Source organism: Equus przewalskii, chromosome 18 (assembly GCF_037783145.1).
Source record: "Equus przewalskii isolate Varuska chromosome 18, EquPr2, whole genome shotgun sequence".
In the NCBI taxonomy this organism is placed as follows: domain Eukaryota; kingdom Metazoa; phylum Chordata; class Mammalia; order Perissodactyla; family Equidae; genus Equus; species Equus przewalskii.
This window is the reverse complement of record NC_091848.1, coordinates 47,673,412-47,701,232: the sequence shown is the minus strand read 5'-3', so window position 1 is coordinate 47,701,232 and position 27,821 is coordinate 47,673,412. Positions and strand designations below refer to the sequence as shown.

General features: G+C 39.9%; 1 protein-coding gene and 1 pseudogene across 5 annotated transcripts in view; both read left to right on the top strand.

The window, feature by feature from the left end:
- The window catches only part of CD96 (CD96 molecule), an 86,910-nt gene that overhangs the window by 52,335 nt on the left and 6,754 nt on the right, over window positions 1-27,821 (top strand). For 4 of the 5 annotated variants that reach the window (XM_008530478.2, XM_070582758.1, XM_070582761.1 and 1 more), the window contains 3 exons: window positions 1,602-1,694; window positions 20,015-20,083; window positions 20,604-20,687. In XM_008530478.2, the coding sequence (XP_008528700.2) occupies window positions 1,602-1,694; window positions 20,015-20,083; window positions 20,604-20,687 (246 nt within the window). Of the gene's footprint in view, window positions 1-1,601; window positions 1,695-2,794; window positions 2,968-20,014; window positions 20,084-20,603; window positions 20,688-27,821 lie in introns of those variants that run through there. The other variant, XM_070582762.1, reaches the window with a different exon arrangement.
- LOC103557780 (cytosolic 5'-nucleotidase 3A pseudogene) lies at window positions 25,157-26,184 on the top strand (annotated as a pseudogene).

The following is a 27,821-nucleotide window of genomic DNA, read 5'->3' as shown; positions in this document are numbered from 1 at the left end:
TCATGGGGAGCATATTGGGTTTGGGAAACTGGGTTAAAGTATCACCTTTTGGCTTGAGGGTGTGACTTGACACAGATGTATAAGATGGCAGGGAGTATCAGGAAATGAAGTTGGATGTGAAGAGAGGCCAAATCGTGATTGGATTTGTATGTCATGCTGAGTTCAAACTTGTTTGGGATGGCATGAGGAGAAGAAAATGGTTATCCTGCCAACCTATTCATATACTTTACATACAACTACCTGCCATTTCCTCAGACACTAACAGCAAGGAACCATTTATAGGATAGCAAGTCAGAGCCAGCTGTGAGTACCACCTACACCTGAGAGCGATAACAACACTGCTAACCATGAGAATAAAACATAGTGCATCTACATTGCAGAAAACAAATTCCTTCCAATATGCTATGTGCTGTTGAGTGACATAACTTATAAATAATATGTACTTTTCTCTTAAAGTAAATTTCAGAATAGAACCAATAGCATAATTTGTAACTAAATATCCAAATAATTGACACAGTTCATGAGATGTATAACACTATACCCAGTGCCATTATATCTGGAAAATCACAAAATCCTCTAGCCTTGAAATCGTGTAGCTATATTTAACCCACATGTTCCTAAAGTCGATAGGTCCTTTTGGCATTTGTAAGTTGTTTTATGCTGCTAATAAGACTGATTCACAGTACACTAATGGAGGCTTTAAGGAATCAATAGGAATGTAAAATATTATAAGTAAAACAATGTACTCTAGCCTCTTCTTCATTCCCACCCACACCTGCACACACAAGGAGAAAAGTTATAGCCAAATAAAAATTATATGACAAAAATAGACGTTTTAGAATAATAGTAATATCATCAGTCTTAGGTTCATTGATGTGACATCTGATTGGATAGTTGTATTATTATTTCTTCTCTTGCTGATAAAAAACTTTTGTGAGGGGCCGGCCCAGTGGCGCAGCGGTTAAGTTTGCACGTTCTGCTTCAGCAGCCTGAGGTTCGCCAGTTCGTATCCCGGGTGAGGACATGGCACCACTTGGCAAGCCATGCTGTGGTAGGCGTCCCACATATAAAAAGTAGAGGAAGATAGGCACGGATATTAGCTCAGGGCCAGCCTTCCTCAGCAAAAAGAGTAGGATTGGCAGCAGATGTAATCTCAGGGCTAATCTTCCTCAAAGGAAAAAAAAAATTTGTGAGTCTACAGATTTGTAAACTATATGGTTATTTTTCTAAGACTTCAAAATATTAGCTGCTATGATTGTCTTACCAGGTCTTGGTTAAATGTCACTTTCTCCAGGAAGCTTTCCCTGACTTCCCAGTGTTGATTGGTGCCCTCCTTTGCATGTCTGTGGCCCCCTGAACTTCCACTGTCACAGCAGTCAGCGTGGTACTGGGCTACCCATCTGCTTTCTAGGCTGTTGGCTCCTCAATGATAGCTCCATGTCTTTCTCATTTACCGTTATATCCCACTTCCTCGCCCATAAAAGACCCTCAATAATGACTTGTCAGATGAATAAATAAAATTTGGGGGGGCGACTAAGTCAGTGCTCTATTTTTCTATTACAATATTTTGTTCATTTCAAATGTCTGTTTCCTCCTTTCAGGCTTGGCGGACCCTCCAACAGATCCTCCAACCAGTGGGACAGAATCTGCCCTGGGCACCCAACCTTCTCCCGCCAGCAGCACGTCACCCACAAGTGAGAATGTTTTCACACTAGTTTACTTTCTATGAGCTATTAATCCTTTAACCAAGTAAACTGATTTAAAAAATTTAGTATATTGTATGATTCATGCCCTTTTCTAATCTGTGACATTTTAGATACACACATTAAGAACTATTCTCATGGTTCCAAGAGTTAATACAGCTTCCAAAGCCCTTCACTTGAAGTCCTGGCAATATCAGGGTCAATAAATAATCAGTGAGAAATTTAAATTCTGTATTTATTATTAAATAGGTTAATAAATTGACAGTCCTCATCCACAGCTGTGTTCTCAGTGGGGTGTTTAAGAAATTGATTGTAAATGGGGATCCTGTGGACCAGAGTAGGTAGATAGTTTTAAATTAAAATTTGTTCTGGTTCAAATTAATTTTGACAAAGTTGACTGGCAGAGACTGTGAATTCAGCCTCGCAGTGGCATGATTAGTAATGGAGGTCAGGCTGGGTCAGTGTTACTATGGCAAAAGGATGGCAGCGACTTTCAGAAGTTGGCATTGATGCAAACAAATCATAAATTCCCATGTCCATAGCTTTTGTGTTTAACAAAGAACCATGGGGACTTTCTCTAATACAAAAAAAATGTGTATTCTAGAAGTATAGTTTTCATTTCTTATTTAATTAAACTTACCAATTTTAGCTCAAAATAAGAACTGAAAATGGAATAAAACAAAACAAAAGCAGTCAGTAGGAATGAACAATTCCTTCAGCCCCTAGCCTTTGGCACATAGCCTGCAGTCACTGTCACAAGTTGATACCTCTCAGAAAATGAAGCAAGTGGCAGAGTGAGAAATGCCTGCAAATCCCCTGTCAGAAGTTTTACATCCATCTGATTTTTCCCGGTTCTTAAGCTTTTGTAATTTTATCTTTTTTTAAGCTGCTTTTTCCTCCACTTCTAACTTGTCATTCAGCAGTAAACTATAGTAGATAATGAGATTCTTTATTCAACATATATTTGCATATTCAAAAATAATACCTAAAATCTCCATAGCACTTTGTGTACTAGTTATCTATTACTGCATAACAAATTGCCCCAAAACTTAGCAACTTATTAAACATATATTGTCTCCCATGGTTCCTAGGGGTCAGAAATCCCAGCGCAGCTTCGCCGGGTGGTGTGGCTCAGGTTCTTTCATGAGGTTGTAGTCAAGGTGTTGACTGGGGCTTCAGTCATCTGTTCCTCACCATATGGGCCCCTCCATAAGGCTGCTCACAATATTGCAGCTGCTTCCACCTAGACCAAGTAATTCAAGAAACAAGGTAAGCAAGACAAAAGCCACATTGCCTTTTTATGAATGGTGTGTCTCCAAAATTACACACCATTGATTTTGCTTTATTCTCTCTGTTAGAAGTGAGTCACTAAGCCCAGCTCATACTCAAGAGGAGGAGAAGTAGCCTCCACTTCTTGAAAGGATGAGTAGCAAAGAATTTGTGAACACTTCACAACTACTGTATCCTGTCACTTAAAAAATATTTTCACATAAAATTCAATGTGGTTTAATCTTCATTATTATGAGAGGTAGACAGAGCAGGCGTTACCATTCCCATTTTCCAGAGGAGGACACTGAGATGCTGAGAGCTTAAATGATCACACAACTACTAAGTGACAAAGTTAGTGTTCACACCAAAGTCTTCTGACTCTAAATCTAGTCCTCACCACATTCGATACCGTGTTTTCTCCAACTTATCTAAACACTCCATGAGGACAGACAGCATATTTGTTTTGCCTCCTAGCACATGCCTAGCACAGAGTAGGCAAGCAAAAAACATTAGTTGAATAAATGAATGAGTGAAAGAATTAATGAGGGGCCGGCCCGGTGGTGCAGCGGTTAAGTTTGCATGTTCTGCTTCTCTGTGGCCCAGGATTCACCGGTTCAGATCCTGGGTGCGGACATGGCACCACTCAGCAAGCCATGCTGTGGCAGGCGTCCCACATACCATGTAAAGGAAGAAGGGCACAGATGTTAGCTCAGGGCCAGTCTTCCTCAGCAAAAAGAGGAGGATTCGCAGCAGATGTTAGCTCAGGGCTAATCTTCCTCAAAAAAGAAAAAAGAGAGACAATTAATGAGAATAATATTCCTTCAGTAGACATCATTTAACTGACTCCATGTTGTTAAAAAAAAAAAAAAAGGATAATTTGCCCTGCCTTCCAAAAGGTTGCAGCGTAATTGGAGACAGATGCCATGCACACGTGAAAATGATAATTCGAAATCGTAGGGTGAAAGGTGCTGCATCTTATAGAATTAAAACACTCAGGGAGAGGGACAGACCAGTGAGTCAGAAGCTTTGAGTACGGAAAGGTCTCTATGGGTTATGGAGTCAGATGTTACGTAAGAGAGATGAAACAAGCTGATCCCTGAAGGGTGTGTTGTCTTTATTTGACTCACTTGAGAGCTTGAAAAACATTCTAAAAGAGCACAAAGTGAGCTGTTGCACGCTGGCAAAGATGTTCACAGGAATTGGAGAAAATATGAGTAGATAAGGTTGGGTCAGAGCGGTGGGATTGGGTAGCAGAGAAGCGGGGATGAAACTTGGAAAATGCAGAAGAAAGACAGCCTCAAGCTCCAGCCTAAGGATTCTAAATGTTATCCCTTAGGAAATGGGGCAGGGACCCCATAGAGCATTTTTTTAGAAAGGAACTGCCATAATTCATTCACCAAATATTTATTGGTTATTTATCATGTACCAGGTGCTCTTCCAGGTGCTGAGAACACAATAGAGAAGGAAAGAGAAAAATGATCATGCCTCATGACATATACACTCTGCCCATTGAAAGCAGACATGAATTTCTTCTAGCTGAGTTCTCTATGGGGTTAGTTGACATACATTAAATGTTTCTATCAGACCAAACACCACTCTTATTTCTGTGAGAAATTCAAGGAGAGGAAAAGAACAGTTGTTACCCTCAAGGAGCCTAGAATCTAATATAGGTCTAGTATTAGAGAAAGAGAGGACAATCAGATAAACATATTTGCTAAGAAGTAGAAAAATGCTACCTGATCTATTGTCTCACTAAGGTGGTAGAGTTGGGACATTTCTGGAGAATCAAAAGACCGCCTTAAAATGAGGTCCCACCGCATTGGACCTCAGGACTGTTTTAGATCAGTGGTTCTCACCAGGATAATCCTGCCCCTTTCCTCCTGGGGACATTCGGCAGTGTCTGGGGATGCTTCGGGTTGCTGCAATGGGAAGGGCCGGTGCTACTAGCATCTAGTATCTAGAGGCCAAGGAAGCTGCTAAACGTTATGCAGCATAGGACAGGACAGTCTCCAGAACAAAGAATTATCTGGTCCAAAATGTGAAGAGTGCCAGGACTAAGAAACCCTGTTTTAGATCAAGACTCAGGCATAGTTAAGAGTAGCTATTTCTCACTTTACAAAATCTGGACCTCTGTCCAGATAGTAACAATAGATTATGCTTGGATCAATTTTCAGTCTGATTTTCCTATGTCAAAAAAAATGTTAAATCAATGGCTGATTATATCTAAAAAACTTACCTTCTTAGAATAATCACTGAATTACTACTGAAAAATCCATATTTTGTCCTGGCATTCTGGAAAGTAATTGTCAAATCTCATGATGACTGGCTTCCTCAGAAGCTGGTAGGATTCTTTTAAGAAAGGAAGCAAGATGGGACATGTCATGAAAACCAACTTCAAAAGGCTATGGTTTCCTTCCAAATTCTAAGGTGTAATGAGCTATATAATTCAGCCATAATTATTAAGCTACATCTCTTCCTGCAAACCTCTAATTCATATTTTTTTCCTCAATAAAAGGATATTTTTTAAACAAATGTAGAAGATAATGCAAACAGTATTCTCTAACTGAAGGAGGAGAACCTTATAACTCATAACAAACTGCAGGAGTTACCCAGGGAAGCCCAGCTCAAGTCAGCCTGAACTAATTGGTGTTTGCCGAGTCCCAGAACCGTCCTTGGAAAGGACACAAGACTGACAAGCTAAGTGGTGAGATGAGACAAGCCCACATGGAAAAATCAGAGACATCTGACAAATCTAGGGTGGGGCTATACTGGCATAACTCAAGGGCTTCCATTGCCCTAAGGAACAGGAGTGCCCTGTGCCTTCTAACTCACTGGCTAGGAATTGGCTGTAGGTTATGTAGCCTAAAAGAGCAGGCCTCAGAAATGCCAGCCCCAATCGTGGCAATCATCTGAGACATCCATCCATTCAACAAATAAACACTGTGCACCTACAATGCGCCAGGAATGTTTGTGGTGCTGGGATATAGTGATGAACAAGACAAGCAGGCAGGGCCCCAGTATCACAGAGCCTATGATCCAGCAGGACCCACTTGCATAGCTTCCATTTCATTGTCCACCAGGCCGCAGACCCTTTAGCTCTGTCTCCAATTTTTATGTCTGTGCATGACCTTCGGACCTGATGACACTGATTTTGATATTTAGCCATCTCTAAAAACTTAGCTAGTCCTCACGGTCCAGATCTTTCTACTCCTGGACACTTTGAGGAAAATACCAGGCCCAGTCTGACTCTAAACATTGGCTAGCTCCCCAGGTAAGCACATCTGATCCTTGGCGAGTCGGGGATCAGACACTAAGGGGTGTACACTGAAAGAAGTAGCTGCCCAGGGGATACAAGAAAACTACTAATATGTGAGGGAGCATATCAGAGAGGCCAGCCCTGGTGGTCTAGTGGATAAGATTCGTTGCTATATCTGTGGGGGCCTGGGTTCATTCTTGGTCTGGGAGCTACACCACCTGTCTGTTGGTTGTCATACTGTGGCGGCTGTGTGTTGCTGTGATGCTGAAAGCTATGCCATGGCTATGTCAAAAGCCAGCATGGTCAACCATGGTAGACAGATTTCAGCAGAGCTTCCAGACAGAGTAGGAAGAAAGACCTGACCACCCACTTCCAAAAAATTGGCCATGGAAACCCTGAGAATAGCAGTGGAGCCTTGTCTGTTAGAGCACTGGAAGGTGAGAAGATGGCACAAAAAGACCGAGCAGGGGTCCACTCTGCTGTGCACAGGGTCACTGGGAGTCGAATCAACTCAATGGCACTAACAAAAAAATATCAGAAATAAGTGGGAGATCAACCTGGAAAATATGCCATTGGATCAGATTATAAAATACAAATCACATGGGGAAGTGTTTCGGAAAATCAGTTGTAGGTCTGGATATTGGGTTCTAAAGTTAAGAGGGGAATCTCAGAGAGAGTCTGCAAGGCAGTGAGAAGACCATGATTTGTCATGACAGCAACTTCTGACACTTTCACTAGTTAAGCCACGCCCATCTTAAAAGTGTCAGAACAGCTCCATTGCTGTCTGACAGCTTCTGCATTTATCCTATGAATCCAGGCACCAAAGAGTAAAAGGAAGTGAGTGCTGGAGGAAGAAGGGGTGGAATCGGGGAAGAATGTAGGCCATCAACCACATTTAAACACATCTGAGTCAGCCTCACCATGGCCCGATGTCAGGGTGCTCTCCCTTGAATCTTAGTAACTTCCAGTCGTTGCATCTTCCTCACCGCCATTCCACCTGGGGCACACATGCAGGGTGTTAAAGAATTTCTCATTTTTTCTATACCTGTCACCCATGAGTCAAGGGGAGCCTTCCCGATGACTGGTTTACCGTGGGTATTCATTTATTCAGTGTTCCCCCTTTGGGGTGAAATACATCTGGGGAAAAGCTTTTGGATGACTTCTTTCTCAGTTCATTGCATAATCATTGAGTGTCTACAAATGCTTCACAGGATGTATGATGAGCTCTGTCCTGCTTACTGTCATCTTCCCCCAGGGGAGTCCTGAAAATGCTTTCTAGACGAGTCATCCTGCAGTTCCTGCTGCCTTTAGCCATTCTGTAAGCACGAGCTCCCCAAACAATCGGCCTCCCACAGGAAAACACAGTCTTGTGGGCAGAGATTAGGACCTCACACCACTTGTCTCGTTTATGCTGGCATGGAGGTCAGTATCCACCTTGTCCCGATGTCAGGGTTCATGAGGCCGACTCAAATGTCTTTAGATGTAATTGATGGCCTATATTCTTTTAAGTGCAGTTCTCCGGTTAATGTCCCTATGGTTTTAAAGGCTCTTTGTGTTGTAGGTGAGTTGATGGAGTACAATTACACATTTGTTGAGGAGACTAGGCGTCTCTACCAAGAGACTCTATGTCAACAGACTGGAAGGTCAAGTGCAAATATTACTATTTGAGAAAATAAGTTAAATTTTCAGGTACAATTTTAGATAAGAACAAGGAAACCTCTTGGATAATTGAGCTTGACCATCCAGATCATTCAGGCAGCAGCAGCCTGAACTTACAAATAACTTTTACCTTTGTATTTCGTTAAACAAATAAGCTGGACTGGGTAGGTAGGCAAAAAAAAAAAAAGCAATTTTCCTTTTCTCATCATTCTCTGTTCAAATGAGCTCTATTGAATAATTTCTTTCTAACTTCTGAATGAAATTGCGGCAGATTCCTTGGCTTTTTTGGTGATTTCATATAATAAATGCTGTCTGGCCTCTTTCGGCCGCAAGAACAGACTCATGTCAATAATTTAAAAGGCTTGTGAGATGTAATGTCAAAACTTGCAAAAGTTCAGTCCTGAACTTCTCGCCCTCCTCACCATCAAGCCTGGGTCCACCTCAGCTGTGGAAACCTGGATGTGACGTTATGTTTTATGCCTGTGGTCGGGTGGAGGAGAGACGTGGAAGACGTCCTTGTGATTTCCTGGCTCCGTCCTCTCCCTCACTCCTGGTTGTCAGCTTGGACCTCTCTTTAGGGGTCACAGGTGGGGAAAAGAGGGGAGGTGAAGAAAGACCTTCCTTGTCGGGCTGGCTGTAATCTGATTTAGGTGCCCTCTGTATGGGGAGAATAAAAATTGCCGTCTTGACTTCGTGGGGCACTTTGGCAGATTTCTCAGAAATACGTGACTGGCCTCTGGCTGCTCTCCCCTTGGTGCAGCCCACGCCTCCCCTCCCTTCTTCTGCTTACTCTCTCGCTGCCTCTGGACGTCCGTTCTACTTGGAGGTTTCTTTGTTCCTCTAGGAATTCTTTCTGGGTGAGATTTCTTTGCATGGCATCATGTTTTGTCTGGGAAAACATGCACGTTGGCCTCCTGTTTGGGGTAAGTGCTCCTCTTCCCCAGGATCTTTCTCTTTGCTATGTCCATTCAGTACTGCTAGCCAAGCACAGGATCCCAATGTAGCCTTTTCAGGCTGAGTCAGGCACTGGTCCCCTTTGTGCTAAACTCCGGGACACACAAGTCAAGAGCTCTGAACGATTCTCTTAAAACTACACTTCACTTGGGCTAAGGTGAGGGTGCAGAATCTTCCTCCTCTCTCCCATGAGAGTGAGCCTGACACCAAGAACCCTGACAACTCTCTCCAAAGAAACCCTCACCCAAGCTGCTTCCGCCTCCTTACATAGCCTTGAGGTTGGGTGATGGACCAGAGCTGACAGAGCCCACTCCTCTCTGATGTCACATGCCCTTCATAGGTGGTCTGGAACTTTGCATTAGAAGTGAAGATGACTTGCCCTGTAATACCATTTTTAGCCTTTGAGACCTCATCTGAATGGAGGAATAAGGAGTTCATTTGAAAATTCTGTTCTGCAGTATCCATTAAAATGCAGCTTTTAAAATAAATTCAGTGACACCGAAAAGGAAATCAAGAAAAGAATTCCATTTACAGTAGCATCAAAAAGAGTAAAACATTTAGGAATAAATTTAACCAGGGAAGTGAAAGATCCATACACTGAAAACTGTAAAACATTAGTGCAAGAAATTGAAGAAGATAGAAATAAATGGAAAGATATCACATGTTCATGGACTGGAATAGCTAATATTGTTAAGATGTCCATACTACCCAAAACGATATACAGATTCAATGCAATCTCTATCAAAATTCTAGCGGCATTTTTCACAAAAATAGAAAATACAATCCTAAATTCATATGGAACCCTAAGAGACACCAAATAGCCAAAGCAGTCTTGAAAAAGAAGAACAGAGTTGGCAACATCACACTTCCTGATTGCAAATTATATTATAAAGCTATAGTAATCAAAACAGCATGATATTGGCATAAAAATAGACACATAGAACAATGGAACAGAATAGAATGCCCATAAATAAACCCAAGGATATACAATCAACTAATTTTCAATAAGGGCACCAAGAATACCCAATAAGGAATGATAGTCTCTTCAGTAAATGGTACTGGGAAAGTGGATATCCACATGCGAAAGAATGAAATTGTGCCCTTATCTTACACCATACACAAAAATCAACTCAAATTAGATTAAAGACTTAAACATAGACCTGAAACCGTAAAACTCCTAGAAGAAAACATAGGGAAAAAAGCTCCTTGACATTGACCTTGGCAATACTTTTTTGGATATGACACCAAAGCTCAGGAAACAAAAGCAAAAATAAGCAAGCATATTACATCAAACTAAAAAACTTCTGCACAACAAAGGAAACAATCAGCAAAATGAAAAGGCAAGCTACAGATTGGGACAAAATATTTGCAAACTATCTATCTGATGAGAAATTAAAATTCTAAATATATAAGGAACTCATTCAACAGCATAGCAAGACAATGAACAGCCTGATTAAAAAACAGGCAAAGACGTGGTCAGCCCTTCGCTCCCAAGAAAGGGAAGCCAAGCATCATCACCTCTGTCCAAATCTTGCTTGCGGTGACTGACTCCCACAGAAGTCATCAGGACATGAGACACCGTAAACAGCTTTCCAAAGGCGTGAAATCAGGGAATTCTCCGTATGAAAGATGACATGAGTGGAGCCATATTAAAATAGAGCCACAGCAGCCACTTCAGAAGAATTGCCATTCACGTCTTGTTTTCTTTATCTTCCGAACTGAACCAAATTGCCAAGATTCCAAGAAGTCAGCAAGGACAAGAATATCCTGTCTGTAAGGACTGATGAAACTGCACGTTGCTGATGACCGAATCTCAACCAATCAAGGAAGTATAAGTCTAGCCTTTTGCCTGATGACAGAAGCTCAAGCCAATCTATGAAGTACAAACCTAGCCTTACCTCATCCAGCACCAGTGAACTCTTCTTTAATACAGCTCACCTCATCCTCCCCTTTCCCATAAAACCCTAAGCTCCTTTCTTGTCCATAAACCGAAATCAGGTCACTATTTGGGTTTCTACCTGAATCTGTGCTCCCTGAATTGTAATTCTTTGATCTCAAATAAACGCTTTGCCTCTTAAAAACAAAAAAAAAATAGGCAAAGAAACTGAACAGATATTTTTCCAAAGTTAGCCTGGAAGGCCATATGTTCTATCTAATCTATTATATCCCCACTGAACTACTCTCCCCCTCTCTCACTTCACTTCACCAAAATTGGCCTCCTTGCTGTTCCTCCAACATGCCAGGGTTGCTCCCATCTCAGGACCTTTTCAAATTATTCTACCTAGAAAAATTTTTCCCCGATTTCCACATGGCTCAACCCCTCATCTTCTCCCAATCTTTGTTCAAATGTCACCATCTCAATGAGGCTTTCTATGACCACCACATTTAAAACTGCAGCCCCCTCTATCTCACTTCCCATCCCCTTTCCCTGCTTTATTTTTCTCCATAGCAGCTTTCAACATCCTGTATAACTTTCTTGTCTGGCTTCACCCCAAAAGAAAGTAAATCCTTGAAGGCAGGGATTTTGGTCTGCTTTGTCTACTGATGTGTCTTCATCATCTAGAAAAGTGATAACACATGGCTAAGAGTAAGTATTGATAACTCAATAAATATTTTTTGGGTGAAGGATATTTTTTTAAAAGTACGAAGGAAGAAGAGATTAACAAAGGAAGAGTTAAGAAAAAGATACCTAGTGAGGGCTTGCAGGCTGGGTAGTCTTATGACAGGAAGCTGAGAGGTGAGGATTGGCTATAACAGGCCTTCTCTCCTGGGAGGTTGTGTGCAAGGGACCATGACGGAGCTCTTGCAGGCTGAGCCCTGGTTTTGATGGTGCATATTGCCTCAAGGTTAGCTACACTTTATAGGGCTACCAGAGAACAAATATAGTCTTTGGTGTCAGACAGGCTTGGGTTCAACTCTTATCTCTGTCACCTACTAGTTCTATAACCAGGGCCAAGTCATTTGATCTCTTTAATACTGTTTCCTTATCTTAAAAAACAGGAGTAATATTATCAAGTTGATATGGTTATTATGAGTATCAAATGTGAAAATGCATAAAAAGCAGCCATAAAGCTAAGACCCACAACATCCAGTCTGAGAAAGAATGCCGTGATCAAAAGAAGAGTCCAGCAAACAAAATTAATCTCAAAATAAATCAGTACCTTTACTTATATTTTTTAATTCCTTGAAGGAGGAAGCAATGACCAAATTAATATTTCTTTCTTTCTTTCTTTCTTTCTTTCTTTCTTTCTTTTTTTGTGAGGAAGACAGGCCTTGAGCTACCATCTGTTGCCAATCTCCCTCTTTATGCTTGAGGGAGATTGTCCCTGAGCTAAAATCTGTTGCCAGTTTTCCTCTTTTTGCTTGAGGAAGATTGTCACTGGGCTATCATCTGCGTCAATCTTTCTCTATTTTATGTGGGATGCCACCACAGTGTGGTTTGCTGAGTGGTGCTAGGTCCGTGCCTGGGATCCGAACCTGCAAACCCCAGGCTGCTGAGGTGGAGCGCAAGAACTTAACCACTACACCACTGGGCCAGCCCCTCGATATTTCTTTTTCTGTTACCATTTTATCCTTTATCCTCTACTTATCTCACATCACAACTTCTCACCTGATCTCTTTTATTTGGCACATAGTAGGGTCATATTAAATGATCCTTAAAACTTTAATTGTTTGGAGAATATTTCAATATTTCCCCAAAATTAACACACCATGGGACATCTAGCACCTCTCTGCCTTTCCCTTCTCCAGCAGTGAGAGAGAAAGTCACTGGGCGGATGGCAGAAGTCCAGGCTAAGAGATTCAGTTCCACTTCATAATGTCATGAGGAGCTGACCAGAATTAGCTCTTACAGAACATTTTTCTGTCTCCTCCATTCAAGTCAGAACTGACTAGAGCTGTCTTCTGACTTAATTGAATAACATAAAGGGGTAATTTCTAATTTCAGTGAAGAAAATTTTTAAAGGTTGAAACAGAAATGGGCCAGGAAGCTTTCAGAACTTCTCATCTAACCTCATGGCAGTGTATGAATTAACATAAGCAAGGCATTTTGTACAAGGTAGTGTTTTCTTCTTCTTTCCTGGAAACAAGGGTCGTTATGATGTATCTCTGGACACGTGCATGGTTTAATAACAATAAACATCCAAACTGAAGAAGAAATAAACAACCAGCACACAAAGCCAGCAGCTCTCGATCAGTGGGTTTGGCATGTTACTTGCCTACATGGTCTATTGTGACATAGAACCAACTCTTGAAGGTTGGCGAGGCTTTGCTGTGCTGTGAATGTAAACTTAACCTTGAAGCAGAAAAGACAGAAAGCAAGCTGTCTTATTTACATGCTGAAATACGTGATCAATTTTTTAAGGACTTGGCTAAGAAAAATATAAATGCAATTCTTTTAAAATGCTCTACTCGATGTCAAGGTACAGTCAAGCATGTCCTCTTATAGTTACAGAATCTCCAGGTCAGGCTCTAGGAATGGCTTTCTTTTAAAAGCAAAACAAAACAAAAAAACCCCTGAGAATAAGCAGTGTTGTTGCCAGCAGCATGCCACAGCTTGATCACTGTCTTGCTGTTGCTAAGGCCATGGATGTGCACTGTGACAGGGAATGCCCTGTGGTCTCAAACTCAGCTCAGTTCAACACACAGAACAAACACTCCCTGAGGGCTTGTAAAGGCCCAGTCCTGGAACAGACAGGTACCACACACTACTGTTACTAAACCATGGCATGTGGGACCACCCACAGGGCCTTTGCACTTGCTGTGTCTTCTGCCTGAAAGCTCACACTGCCCTTTGCCTGCCCCCATTCTCCCACTACATTCCTCAAGAAGCTTTCCTGGGACTCTGACTAGGCTATTCCCCATTCCATGTGTTCTTATATCTGGATTGGTTTATGTGGTTCTCTGGTTGATGTCCATATCCTCCATGAACTTAAACTCCGGGAGAGTTGATCATTTTATCCCCAATGCCGAGAACAATGCCTGGAAGACAGAAAGGCCCAACTGCTGGATAAATAAATGAAATAATGTAGGCAGGGAGTAGCAAGAGATGACAATGTGGAGATTGTTAGAGGTTAGGGTCATGGAAGGCCAAGGGCCTTAACCTTGAACCATGATGTAAAGCCAAGAGGAGTGAGTGGGGTTTTATCTAGGGAACTAGATAGTTCTCTAAATGGCTTCAGCTCTGACTTCTGCTTGATGAAGTTCCTATAGTAAAGGAATCATTCTTTCAATAACCTATGCAATCTGCTGCAGACCCTCAGGCCAAGGCCCAAACAAAATTCAGCTGGAGACCAATAAGGCTGGTAGGACCTTCTGCTCCCTCAGGATAGTGACGGGGTGTCATTGATCCCGTTGTTCCTAAAAGGTTAGTGGCACATATTCAGCCCTCAACAAACTCCACAGGCCTGCCCATGAGAGGAAGCGTAGAGCAGCACTCATCTGATCCAGGCCAGAGGCACAGGGACGTGAAGACCAAGGCAGCACATGCGCCTGACCTGGTGTTCCTTCTCCCACGTGTGGGGTCTGCAAACAACACACATTGGATGGAATCAAATGAATAAATGAATCCTGCAGTAAGCAATGATTTATGTCACATCATTCTCTGACCTCTAGAAAACAACGTTTAATCAGTTATTTTAATACAAATGAAATTCCCATCAAGTTATCATGCTTCACCAGGATTCTGGTGATTCCTGCCAGAATTACATCCCATGGAGCTAATACCAGTGCCAGCGCCCAGTGTGGGTGATCAGACTGGGTAGGGAAAACGTCTGCTGCTTTTAAGTAAGAGGTATTTTAAAAAGTGGCTGGTGGTTGCTCCTTAGACTGAGATTTCTAGGTGATGGTAGTGTAGCTTACAAATAAATACAAAGTTCTCTGCTGATTGCTTCCTGGTTCTTTTGCTTCATCATCGTTATCACCATTGTTATCATATCACTGCTGTTAAAACCAGTCCTTTCTGCTTTCACTTACTAAGTCACTCAGTGAATACTGTGGAGGCCAACTCTCAAAATGAGAGGAAGAGGGGGGAGGGAAGAAGTAAGAATGAAGGAAGAAAGGAAGGAAGGAAGAAAGGAAGGAAGGAATCTTGTCCATGGGAGGAGAGTTAAGAGATTGCTGGCTGACAATGAAAGCCTCACTTTCTCCTGCATGAGAAATGAGTCCCAGAGCAAAGGGACTATTCTTTTCATCCTTCTGAGAATCATTTAAAACATAGATAGAATCTTTCTTCTTTTTCCCCTCCTCTTCTCGCTTCCTCCTTCAGCTTTTCTTCCTCTATCCATCAGGAGGAGCACGTCATATCTCTCAGTATCTCAAGTATTCACTGATTACTCATGACTAGTTGTTTATTTTCTTCTATGTATTTTTTACCTTGCTTTGTTTCGCAAAGAATATGAGGTAACTTAAAAAAATGCACAATAATACAGAATCTTAAAAATAGATAGCTGAAGAAATTGCTGCAGACAGGGACAAAGATAAAACCATTTCAATGAGAAAAATAAAATTCATATTCACTCTGTGATCCATAGGTTCATAAAATTATAACGAACTATTTGCCCAAGAGAAGCGTAGCTACTCTTGATGCAGAGACTTCCTGGACCCTGCTCTAGAGGGCGTGGTGGAGCACAGCCCAGCGACGTTCCCACAGGCTGACTTCTCCCAGCAGCCCTGCTTAGACTGCCCACCAGGCTGGACCAGTGGGACAATGCCAGTGCTCAGTGCTCTAAGAGCATTCTGCGATGACCAGGAATGTGATCCCCATACTCAGTTTGAGGCAATCTGGGCTTAATCTACAAATGCTGCATATATCCTTCAGGCAGTCCTTTTGTGCATTTTTTTCTATCACTAGAGTCTTTGATGAATGGTGGGAGGCAGTGAGCTAGAAGTTAATTACTGCGCAAAAATCTGAACTACTAGTAGCTCAGTGAGGTGAAAGAGGAGGAGGATTGTAGGTGACTCTGCCAGCGGAAATGACTACCGTGTCATAAAACTAATACCTCAGCCAGCTGCCACTCTCTTCACCCCTGACAATGAGCCCTTTTCTGATGCAGCCTTTCGGAATGTAGTTCTTGAGTGTAGTTCTTGGTTACCTCAAGCCAATCTCCTAGAATGACCAAGGCAAATGGCGCAATTGTAGAACTCCTTAGGAGATGCAAATTACCCATTGCTAGAATATGCTTGTATTTCAGCACTTGAACTAAACTGCAGATGACCTATTTTATAGCTTCTAAGATTCCTTTTCTAGCACTTACCTCATGCCAGGCACTCTTCTAAGTACTTTGTATGTATGACTCTCAATCTTCACAATCACCCTACTGGAAAAGTACTGTTATTTTACAAGTGAGGAATTTGAGGAAGAGAGAAAGGTCAATAGACTTTCCCAAGATCATACATCTAATTTCAGACTAAGCCAAGACTCAACCCAGAGAGTCTGGCTCTGGAGTCAATGCCTTTAATAGCTGAGCTCTACTGCTTTTTCAAATCTTCGAGTGGTTTATAAATCTGTCTCCTAGACTCTGCATGTGGGTTGATGGGTCTAATGCAATGGCTTCCTAGTAGTCAACCGCTATATGGAAATCTGTCTTCTTGGCAGCGTTTGACTCCACTGACCCAGCATCTGGCACACAGTGCTCACCAGCAAGTAATTGCTGAATTGGACTGACTTGCTCTGCTTCTGGAAACCCTCAGCCCCTTGGCTTCTCTAACACCATGTATCCCTGGCTTTCTTCCTGCCTCTCTGGTTCCTCCTTTTCAATCTCCTTTTCTTCTGTCAGGCTCTTATACGTGAGAATTCCTCATTGTTCCTTCTAGATCCACTTCTCTTCTCCCTAGACCCACACTCTTTGGTACTCTCGGTTACTCCAATTATTGTCTACATGTTATGTCTCCCAAATTTGTTTTTTCATCCAGTTTCACTCTTAAGATTCAAACTCAGATAGTCAACCCTCTGCTGGAATTGAAGGTCTCCTATGCACTCAAAACCAATCTGTCCAAAATTTGAATCATCCTTGTGCCTCTGACCACTTCCAAACTGCTTCTCCTCTGTTTATTTTCTCAGTTAATGATACTACGATCCAAAAAGTTGCCCAAGCAGAAAACCAGGACTTATTTTGACTTCCCTTTCTTCCTTATTTCCTTCATCTAATCATTCACTAAGCTTTGTTGAGTTCACATTTTAATCTTGTCCACTTTTCTTCATCCCACAGTCTTCATTGTATAGCCTAGGCCCCCACTGACCTACCCTTGAGTTGCAGCATCTTGTAAGGACCTGTTGAATGTCATTTCCTCCATGGGGTCTTTGGAATAAGCTCCTTCTTACTCCTCTGTCCTCATCCCTTTACTTTGCACAGAGCACAGCATTCTGAATGATTTCAATTCTCTCCCACCTCTTCTGTTCACACTGCTTGAACGTTCTTCTCCTTGCTTCTGCTCTTCCTTCCTCCCACTCCCAACTTGTCTTACTAATTCCTATCATCCTTCAGGCCTAGTTTCCATGTAACTTCCTCTGGAAGACTTTCCCTGAGCTCCCATGTCTTGGTTATGTTTCCCTCCTCTAGAATCCCACAGTCCACTGTGCTTTCTCTACAATAGCACTTGGCATCTGGTACAATTATGTTTTTACTGTTCGTAAAGGAAGGGAAACTAACTGTATTAACAACAAACTGCAAAATTTCATTTTGGTCATTTACACCTGACATAGTACAAGTTCATTTATCCTTACAGAAAGAGCCAATGGGAGGTCAACCAAGCCAGTGGCTGGGTGCTCTGTTCCACAGGTTCAAGAACCCAGGCTGGTGGTAGTTCTGTCACCTTTAAGTCGTGACTTCTAAGTTGCCCTGCATCATAATATCTGGATAGTACGTGAGGGAAGGATCACACGTGGGAGGTTTTATAAACCAGGCCTTAAAATGACAACCATCACCCCCACTCACATTCCCTTCACTGGAACTCAGTATGTAGCCACATACTTACCTTCACAGGAGGTTAGGAAATATAGTTTGTGCCAGAAGGTAGAGGACTGGGTTTAGTGATCAGCCAGTAGTCTGCCACACTGATCTTTGTTCTCACTAAACTGTATAATCCGTGAAGGCAGGGTTGAAGTTTCTCTTTCTCTTCACTTCATCCACAATTCTAGTACACACTGGACATTGAATAAGTATTTGTTGTATAAATGAAGCTGTGCATAACCTGTCTTTAAAACATTTTTTCTGCCCATCCTGATGCTGGCTTCCCATTTTAGTTCCTCACAGCATCATCTGAGGCAGCCACTAACACATCTCCTTGTATCTGACTGTATTCATGGACCTGGGTGTGGTATGTCTTTGGTATTCACTGGTAGGCTTCATTGCAAAACAATTCCTGTTGATCATCTCTGAATGTGAACTTTTTCTGCACCAGTCTCAGCCTATCAATAACCAATGTTGTGGTTGAACTAGCCCTTGTGATTCTTATTATCATTGCAAGATGCCCTTCAATAGTAACTGTAAGGAAACTTTGAAAAAAATAAAGGTTTATTACTTACAGGACCTGGAAATTACACAGCACACCAGGGGCTGCACAGCAAGGTTACAAGTAGAGAGAAAGAGAGCGTGCACAGGCCTAGGGTTCAGCTTTTATTGGGGCTGAGAGTGGGAGCCTAGAGTTTTGCAGTCTCACTCTTTATTGGTGAATTTAAAGCGTGAAAATGGGAATTTAAAGTACAAGAAGAGGAAAAAACAAGTGGTCCAAATGGTCAGTTGTTGAAATCAACCAAGATCTCCACAACAAAGGAGGTTCAGTGCAGGGAGGAGGCCTGGTTCTTTATCTAGTCCTGTGCCTGGCAATGTGTTTAATTGAGATAGCCATCGTTGAAGTAGATGCCTTGACAATCAAAGCTTAAGTCAGGCACTTACATTACCAAAAATTTTAAAAAACACCAGGGCTTACACTACAGAACTATTTAAAGATGTATAAATCACAGTGCTAATTTATTTATTTATCCTATACATATATTTTTCCGAGGTTTGATTACTCATGTTTATTAAGGGATGCTCCTTCCCAAAATTGGGGTGCTTGGGAAACTGGGGCATTGTTCACTACTAAAGCTTGAGGGTAAATGAACATATTAGCTGTCATACTATAAAGATATTGTTGAGAATATTGTACCTATTATACAGTATTCTTTTTATAAATATTGGGGAGAAATTTCTTTTTAATCACAATAAAAAGAAAAGCTGTGTTTCTCTTGGAAATTGACTGTTTTTATCTTGTGATGGCCATCAATGGCATAACATACTCCTTATTTCTTTGCTTTGTTACTAGAAAGTTCTGACCAAATAAGGGGACCACATCTGCTAAAAGTACACAACATCATAAAAAGCATTTTGTGTACCATCCTCGTTCACATTTCAACAGAACTCAACATACTTTTTCTAATTATATTTTTCTTGCCCTTGTTGTCACTTTCTATCCACTTTTTTTTGTTTTCTTGCATTGCATATTTATGTAAGTCACCTTAAATATATTTTTGGAACAAAGGGGAAATACCCATAAATAAAATATATCAAAATTTTGCTTTCCCAAGAGACATAAACATGTTTTCAGTGGACTGTGATTGGATATTTTTCTTCTTCCATCTACCTTGCTTCATCCCCAGAGATATTTTCAAATGAATATGAACTAGTCTTTCATTTGGGTGAGGGGAAGAGAGAGAAGAAGAGAATGGGAAATGATGGATTATAAAGCTGGAGATTATTTTGAAAGCTAAAAATTGAAATAAATATGAATAAATATATATAATCCGAAAATATTATACACAATTGTGAAAATTCATTACAAGATAAGTTCTTTGAGGGTGTCTTCACTGTTTGCTTCATGTAGAATAGAGTCTGGCATGCAGTAGATACTAAAATAATGAATTTTGAAAATATGACTATAACACACTTGGAGTTAGGAGAACTGGGTTAATATCAAATAAATGATGTTGAATATTGGGTATGTAACCACAAGCTTATACCTTTTGGACTCAGTTTCATAATTTATTAAATGAAACCATTAGACTATGTGTTCGCTAAGATTCTTTCCAACTCTAATACTCCATCCTCTGCATGCCACCCTTGTTAATTGTAGTGGCATAGTTAAACATGTGAATGCAAATACCTAGAACAATGTGAGAATTTTGTTTTCAAAATAGGGTCTCCAGCTGCATCTTCAATAGCCCTTGTAGATGAGAGTACGTCAACTCCAAACGCCACCCCACAAAGTGAATATAGCAAGGTTGTCCTTATATGACTTAAAAGAGACAACACACTCACAGATTTTACTACAGTTACAATAATTTTAAGGTTTGGGGAAAAGGCTATTTTTTTCATTTGATGTTGATATTTTGGTTTTGAGTTACTCTGTAGTAATTTGTAATCTGGTGACTATACATTGATTTTACAATCACTGTAATCTTAAAAATAAGGGCTGGTGATTTGTTATTATACTCTATCTTTCAATTGTCATGGGATTTTAAGGTAATATGAAAGTAATCTTCACAATACTCCCAGGGATCTGAGTTAGTGACAGAATAGAAAAAAAAAGCAAATCAGTGTCAAGTTGGCATTAAATATAAACTCTGGAGCTTTTGCTCGGTATGCCAGCTAGTGTTTCTGCATAGGAAAGCGTATTTTCAATTTTACATTTCCCCAAAGTCATATAGGCTAAAAATTCAGCACACCAAAGTAAAGCTAAATTACAGCCTTATAGAAAGATTGGATTCTGAAGAATTTGTCTTTCAGCCAGCGACTCCAATGTGACTGCCCAAGGCTTCAACTACTCCTGGACCTCCAGCGGGAAGGACGCCAAAAACCGTGAGCACAACTGTGAGTCCCTTAGAGTCCTCAGGGCCTCATTTATTCAGCCAATACATATATCGAGCAAGTACTATGTGCTTTGTTCACAATCGTATTAACAAATACTTACAAAGCATCTACCATATTGAAAGCATTGTTATAGTTGCTGGAGCTACATCTGTGAACAAAGCAGATTTAAGTTCCAAATTCTGGTGGAAGAGAGACAGACAAATGGTCATAAGTGATAATCATAGAAAAACTAAAGCAGTGAAGGGAAACTGTGAGAATCAAAGGTGAGGGTGGGTTGCCTTTTTAAATAAGTGATCTTGAAAGGTCTTACCAAGGAAGGTGACATCTGAGTAAAAATATAACTAATGGAGATGAAAGAGTGAACTATGAATATAACTGGGGAAAAGAGCAAACTAGCCAGAATATGCATATCACTAATAAAAATGAAAAGAAGGGGCCCAATGTGAGGCACAGAAATGGGTTGTTACTTTTAATCTGGCCCACCAGCAGCAGCATCGCTGCTGTTGCTCTAGCAGGTCCTGACAGGGTCTAAAGAGGAAATATACTGCCTCTCAGAGGTGTAAAACAAAGGTCAGTGTGGTGGGAAGAGGCAAGGGATGCGGCTGAAGCAGAGAAGAGAAGATCCAGGATGCCACAGGTGCAGAACTCTGAACGTAACCACGAGGCCCTTGCTATGAAGAGTAAATGTGTGCATCTCTTTTGGAAAACATTTAAGTTGTACTTTGAAAACTTCTAAATGTCTTTTATACCCACTGGCTCCATCCTCTCATGGCTAGGAACTTGTCCATAGGGAATAAATCAAAGAGAGAAAAGGAACGTGTGTAATATTGCTCTTTGTAGCATTGTTTATTGATTTTCTCTCTTTTGTGGACCTCAGGTTCACACATTTGGATTAATCGTAATCTTTCATTCATGACACACTTTTATCATTAGTCTGTGCATAGCCCTCTATAATTCAATTTAACATATTTCTTTTAAGAAATACATTAAAAATATAATAGACACCTGTGAACTCAGTGCCCAAATACAAGAACTGACAAAGCAGTATCAGAAGAGAGAGCACAAAAAGAGACCCACAAATAAGTGGAATCCGGATGTATGTCAAAGGTGGCTTGGCAGATTACTGTGAAAAGAAGAGACTGTTCAGCAAGTGGACCTAGAAACGTGGATTATTTATAAGAAAAAAAGCATTAAAAGTTGCCTCTACCACACACGTTACACAAAAATAAACTCCATATAGTTTGAGATCTTTGTGTCAAAAGCAAAACACTAAAACATGTAGTAAAATAAAGGTGAATTTCTTCCTGGCTTTGGGGTAGGAAAGGGCTTAAGAAAGAGACAGAAAGCACTAACCGTAAGAAAGATGGGAAACAATAGAATACAGTAAAATTAAGGAAATTCTCTCATCGGAAGACACCTTAAAGAAAGTGAAAAAGGCAAGCTATAAGGATCAAGAACTTATAATTGACAAAGGATCAAAACTTTACGTCAAGAGTGGATAAAGAATGACTACAAATCAATTTAGAAAAAGACAGAAAGTATCAGAAAATGAACAGATATGCACATCACAAAACATGAAACACAAGGGGCTAAAAACCATCCAGAGAGATGCTCAGCCTCTCTAGCAATCAGGAAACACAAGTGCAGAAAAGTGCAAAAAAGATAAGCATTTTATGCGTAATCAAGTGGCAAAAATTAAATATGGAATTGCCAAGTGTTATATAAAATGTACATCAATATAATGTTTTATATATTGCTGGTGAAAGTATAAATTGGTACCATCACTTTCCACCACTTTGGCATTATGTTTAAAGCTGAACATTTTCATACCCTGCAAACCAACAATTCTACTCCTAGACATATACCCTCCCAACACACACACACACACACACACAAATTAATACATATATCCAGGAGACATGTACACAAATGTTAGGGGAAAACCACTAGTCATAATAGCAAAAACTGTAAATAATCTAAATATCCATAGCCAGGAGACTCGATAAATAAGTTGTAGTATAGTCATGTAATAAACTATTATAGAGCAATGAAAAGTGAGTGAGTGACAGCTGCGTACAACAACATGAGTGAATCTTAATAACAATGTGTTGAGTCAAAAAAGTAAATGCCAGGTGGCAATATATGGCGTGGGTTCTTTTTTATAAAATTGAAAAACGAATATGCCCAAACACCATATGGCTTAGACATAATGTGTGATAAAAATTTTAAAATTATATAAGTAAGTGAATAATAAACATAAGATTCAGAACAGCATTTGCTTTTGAATGGGCATACAAGGAATGGGAGAGGGGAGAGACATGTAAGATGTTATGCGTGTATGAGTGAGGGTAAGGGGGTGTTAAAGAAAAATATGTCCACTAATAAAAGAATGTGGAATAGGAGGAGATAATAACTCAATGAAATATTATGAAGCCAAACAGAAGAATAGCCATAATGTTCTAAGCTAGCTGGTACATTTTATTATATAGACGAGGGTACAAGCCGGCAAATTTTTACCAATTAGATATAAATTGAGAATAAAAGCATTAGTAAGACTGGGGATGAAAGTCTAGACTTGACAGATTAACATTTATCGTGTATGGTGTTAACATAAAATTGTAATAAACTATGCTGAAGCTCTGCTTAACCTACACTAGTTTGTCATCCTTTATTCTTAATACCATAATACAAGTTCTATGAAATCTTGTTTCTGTTTACTTGCATTCCCAGTGCCTAAGATAATGTCTGGCATCTAGTTAGTGCTCAACAAATATAGTAGAATGGACAGATGAATTAATACTTGTTCATTACCGGGAGAAATTGAGTAGCAATGGGGATAAAAGTTTATTAGACAATGTCAAAGGAAAAAGTTCAACTCCAATTTAAATTTATGCTATGAGAATATGTAAATTATCCCATATTTTAATTTTCAGTTTAACACTTGGTGTCTGATGTTTTCCTTTGTTTATTTTATTTGATTATCTATTGAAATTATACTAGAATGTAAGATACGCAAGAACTAGGATCTAGAGTTTTTTTGTGTCTGTTCCCTGTGGAATCCTAATGTCTGTAACAGTGGCAGGCGTGCAGCAGGGGCTCAGAAAATATTTGTTGAATGCTTGAAAGTCTATGTGTACGTATGAGCCAGGACAAGGAAGAAAACACATATACACACATATAGTGAGAAGGAATGATCTGCTTAATTGGAACTTTGTAAGTTTCTGTTTGTTTGCTTTATTTAAATTTATTACAATATTAGGTGCACCAGGAATATAAAAGACAGCCTTTTCATCCTGTGCAGCAGTATGAAGCATTAAAGACCACCTAGAGACTTTCTGTCCCAGAAACTGAAAAACTGAGAGTCTTTCTTGAAAGTGCTTTATAATTTACATAAGTATATTCTTGTTTTTTTAATAGATTTCATAATGAAACTAACTATTGTAATCCTTAGTATTTTCTGTCCTTTCCCACTTGAAAACTTCATTTATCCTCAGACATCTCTTTGTCATTCTTACAAAAAAAATCGCCTTAGAAATTGTGAAATCTAGGAAGGGACCCTGAAACACAAATAATTTTTCCCTGGCAGTGAAAAGCCACATTCTTACTTATGCAAGAGTAAGAAGATCTTAACTGGTTGCCATTTTTTATCCGTAAGCTTAGAGAAAAAATTCCCTGCAGTGAGTTGCTCTGTTTATAATCATTCACAAAAACACATTAGGATCCAACAAGTTAATATTGATTGCTCACTCCCAAACTGTTTTTGAAACATGTTTCTACCCGTTGGATGGGACTGTAATGAGACATCCAATATCAGATGATGGATTTGGCAAGATTAGTGTGAGGCATTGGTAATGGGATTTTTTTTCTTCCAGGATGTTTATTTCAATAGATTTATGAAATGTTCAAAGACAGAAAAGGAGTGATAATGGATGGATTTCTGGTGAAATAAACCCACATATCTGCATCCCCTCTGTTTCCTATTGGTTGGGATGCTGATTCTCTAAACTCACCATTCTTGACCTCAAATTCTAAAATCTTCTATGTCTCAGATCCCATCTCATTCAATTTTCCTCTTCTCTAAAACACTATTCTCCTCCCGTTCTGTTACATAGTTCCTGATTAGGCCAGCCTCAAATTAAAGATTTATTCCTTCACTTAAAAAATCAATTTCTAGGGGCTTCATGGATTTCTCCACAGCTCACGCACAAGGCCCACACTACCAAAGCTCATGAATGTCGTCTTCCTTTCCTGGTCGGGAAGAACATGGGGGTACCCTCTATGGACTAGGTGGTCATGGTAACAGTGGACACGGTAGCTAGTGCCTGTATGTTTTCTTGTGGAAGGGGTGGTGCTGACCCAGTACATATTCACCCTGAAGAGGACGATGGAGCAAAACACCAGGATCATTGAGAGACCTGTACCCAAGCGCTGCATCTCTGGATATTGCTTACCACCTAGGCTGTTGTTCTAGGATAAAATTAAGGACAGAAGAACTCAGAGTGCCCTAAGCAAACCTGGATAACTAGGAAAAAGTCTGTACATGTAAAACTGATGCCAGAATTCCAGATAAATTCATCTTGCATCAAGAATCCTACCATAGTAAAAGAAATTATCTCTGGCTTTATCAAGAGGGACTGCCAAATCTCAGATAATCGCAGACTTTGATATGACATTAAGTAGATTTCCCTACAAACAGAAAAGATTCCTAATGTGTCATATTACTGACAACTATAAATTGGTTACAGACGAATATCAAAAAAAGTTTTTGCAACTAAAGGGAAAATACTATGCTATCAAAGTTGATCTTGTTTTACCGTAGAAGAGAAATACCCTTTTATGGTAGAATGGTATGCCAAGTCACATAGTTTCCTTGTTGAACAAGTTTTACCAAAAGCTAAATTTAAAGAAATTGTAGAAGAAATCAATGTGATGCTCACAGAAGGATATAAGGCTTTGAGAAACTCCAACACAGTATCTTGTGTTCATATTTTCGGCTGATAATGATGACATACTAAAGGAGGTTATCCACTGAGCTAGTGTTTATCATTGAAAAGTCAAAGTAGTGTTCATTCATGGATTTTGATGAAAATATGTTCTCAAAGGATTTCAAGGAGAATTAACTCGTATTTAACAAATGAGATGATGCCTTGAACAACACAGGATATTTCAATCAATTAAAAGACAATAGCACATAATTCTGCTAAGAGTCTCCCAGGAGAATAGTAGACGCAGTAGCCAATGTTGAAAGCATTCTGAAAACTGGATATCTTAGTGATAGAGCGGAAGAACTTTTAGAAAAGTATTGCTTTAGTGAAGGATGAATCATTGGAAGGAGCCAACTCTATTTAACTGAGGATTCTATAAACAAGTATTCTTGAGGAAGATCTCTCTTCTGTGGGAGCAATTGATACAAGAACTGCTCATTTCTTCATCTTACCAAAAGGCTTAATTATAATATATTCTGGCTCTTGAAGTTTTCCCTTTACATTATGTAAGTATTTTCAGACATGTTGAATCCATCAACTGGAAGCTCCTTTTTCTTCACCTCTCTCAATACACTTCCAACTATATTTTTACAGGTTTTAAGAAATCTTAAATCCATAAGTCGAAAAATAACTCTATTTTTCCAAAGTGGATTTTGTAGTTTAATTTTATCATACATTTTTTGAGGAATCTTTTTACAGTTGAAAAGTTCCTGCAAGTCTAAAAAGAAGTTTTATGAAATGGTCAAATAATTTCCACGACTTTAAGTACTGTCATTTTCATAATTTGGACCAATCATGCTGATAGCATCACCATCTCCTGAAATTGTGTTATGTTTAGTTATTTTGTTTGGGGAAAATCAAAATCGACCAGAAAAGACTGGCCCTCTGTATTTGGTGAAAAAACTGTTGGCCTCCACATGTAACTGATCATTACAAAATATTCTATATTGACTTACTAATAATAAACATGAAATGGAAAATTTAAAAAAAAAATCCACTCTTGCTTGTTCAACCATTTGTATCTTAGCATAAATTAATAGCCGTTCTTGCAAACAGACTTTGAAGAGATAAGGAATAAAGGCATCAAGCCCTAAAATAAGGAAGGAAACACCATATTGGGAAAAAAAACTGTTAGGTTATCTGGAACAAACTGCCTTCTTCATAATTTTACCTAAATCCAGGCCTGGTCCCAAGTTCTTTTAATTAGTTCTTGCTCTTTGTCAATCAAATTCCTGGCTTAATAGCTTAACCATTAAAAATGGGCATTAAAAACATGCTCAGTCTGTCATCATCCATAGACCTTGGTAATCTGTCTTGAACAAGAAAATAGTCAAGATCGCATATGCAGAATGAGAGAATTACACTGACAATAAGAAATCCCCCCGACCTACCCAAACTCGAAACTGCTGTGTACGAAACCACCCTTACCTCTGAGGTGACGCCAAGAGGAAGCAGCTACAGCAGGCCCTCCTATGAGCAATCCCTCAAAAGCACTGACTTACATCTCGTCTGAAGGGCCTGGGAACATTCCTTTGCTGTAACTACTGTTAGCATCTAGGGAGAAATCAAGGAAGGGGAAGGTTAAGGGTTTTTTAAATGTTTGTTTTGTTTTATTTTGGTTTTGCTTGTTTGTTTTGGTCCTGACACACAAGAAAGCACTTTAATCATGTATGCTAATGTTTTAAATAAATGAGCATAATGTATTTCTACTGACTGCAACCATGTACTTCCATACTAAGTTTACTTTGCATCACATTATAGGCCTGTTATCAAATACAGATATGTGGAGCCTGCCAAGGAGTGAATCTTTCTTGCCAGAGATGGGAACTAACCAAAATTAGTTGATAGATCTATTTCAAAAGCCATATGTGCTGCCTGAGTTTGCTGCCATCTACTCAAGGGGAAAGTTTGCCTCTAAATGCATCAAAAGGAGTCACCCGGCAGCTAACAAGGCCTGTGACCATAGGGGTCTAAAGATTCACTTTTGACACAGTTCAGTTTTCACAGTCAAACAAGAATGTCAGCTTACCCACGAGTACAATTTTGTTTCCTCATGCATGTTCTACCATGGTCTTCAAAGGCCTATTGGCACCTTTTCTTGACTCAAGTCCACCATAACACACGTGGGCTCTCATTCTCTGCCATTCTT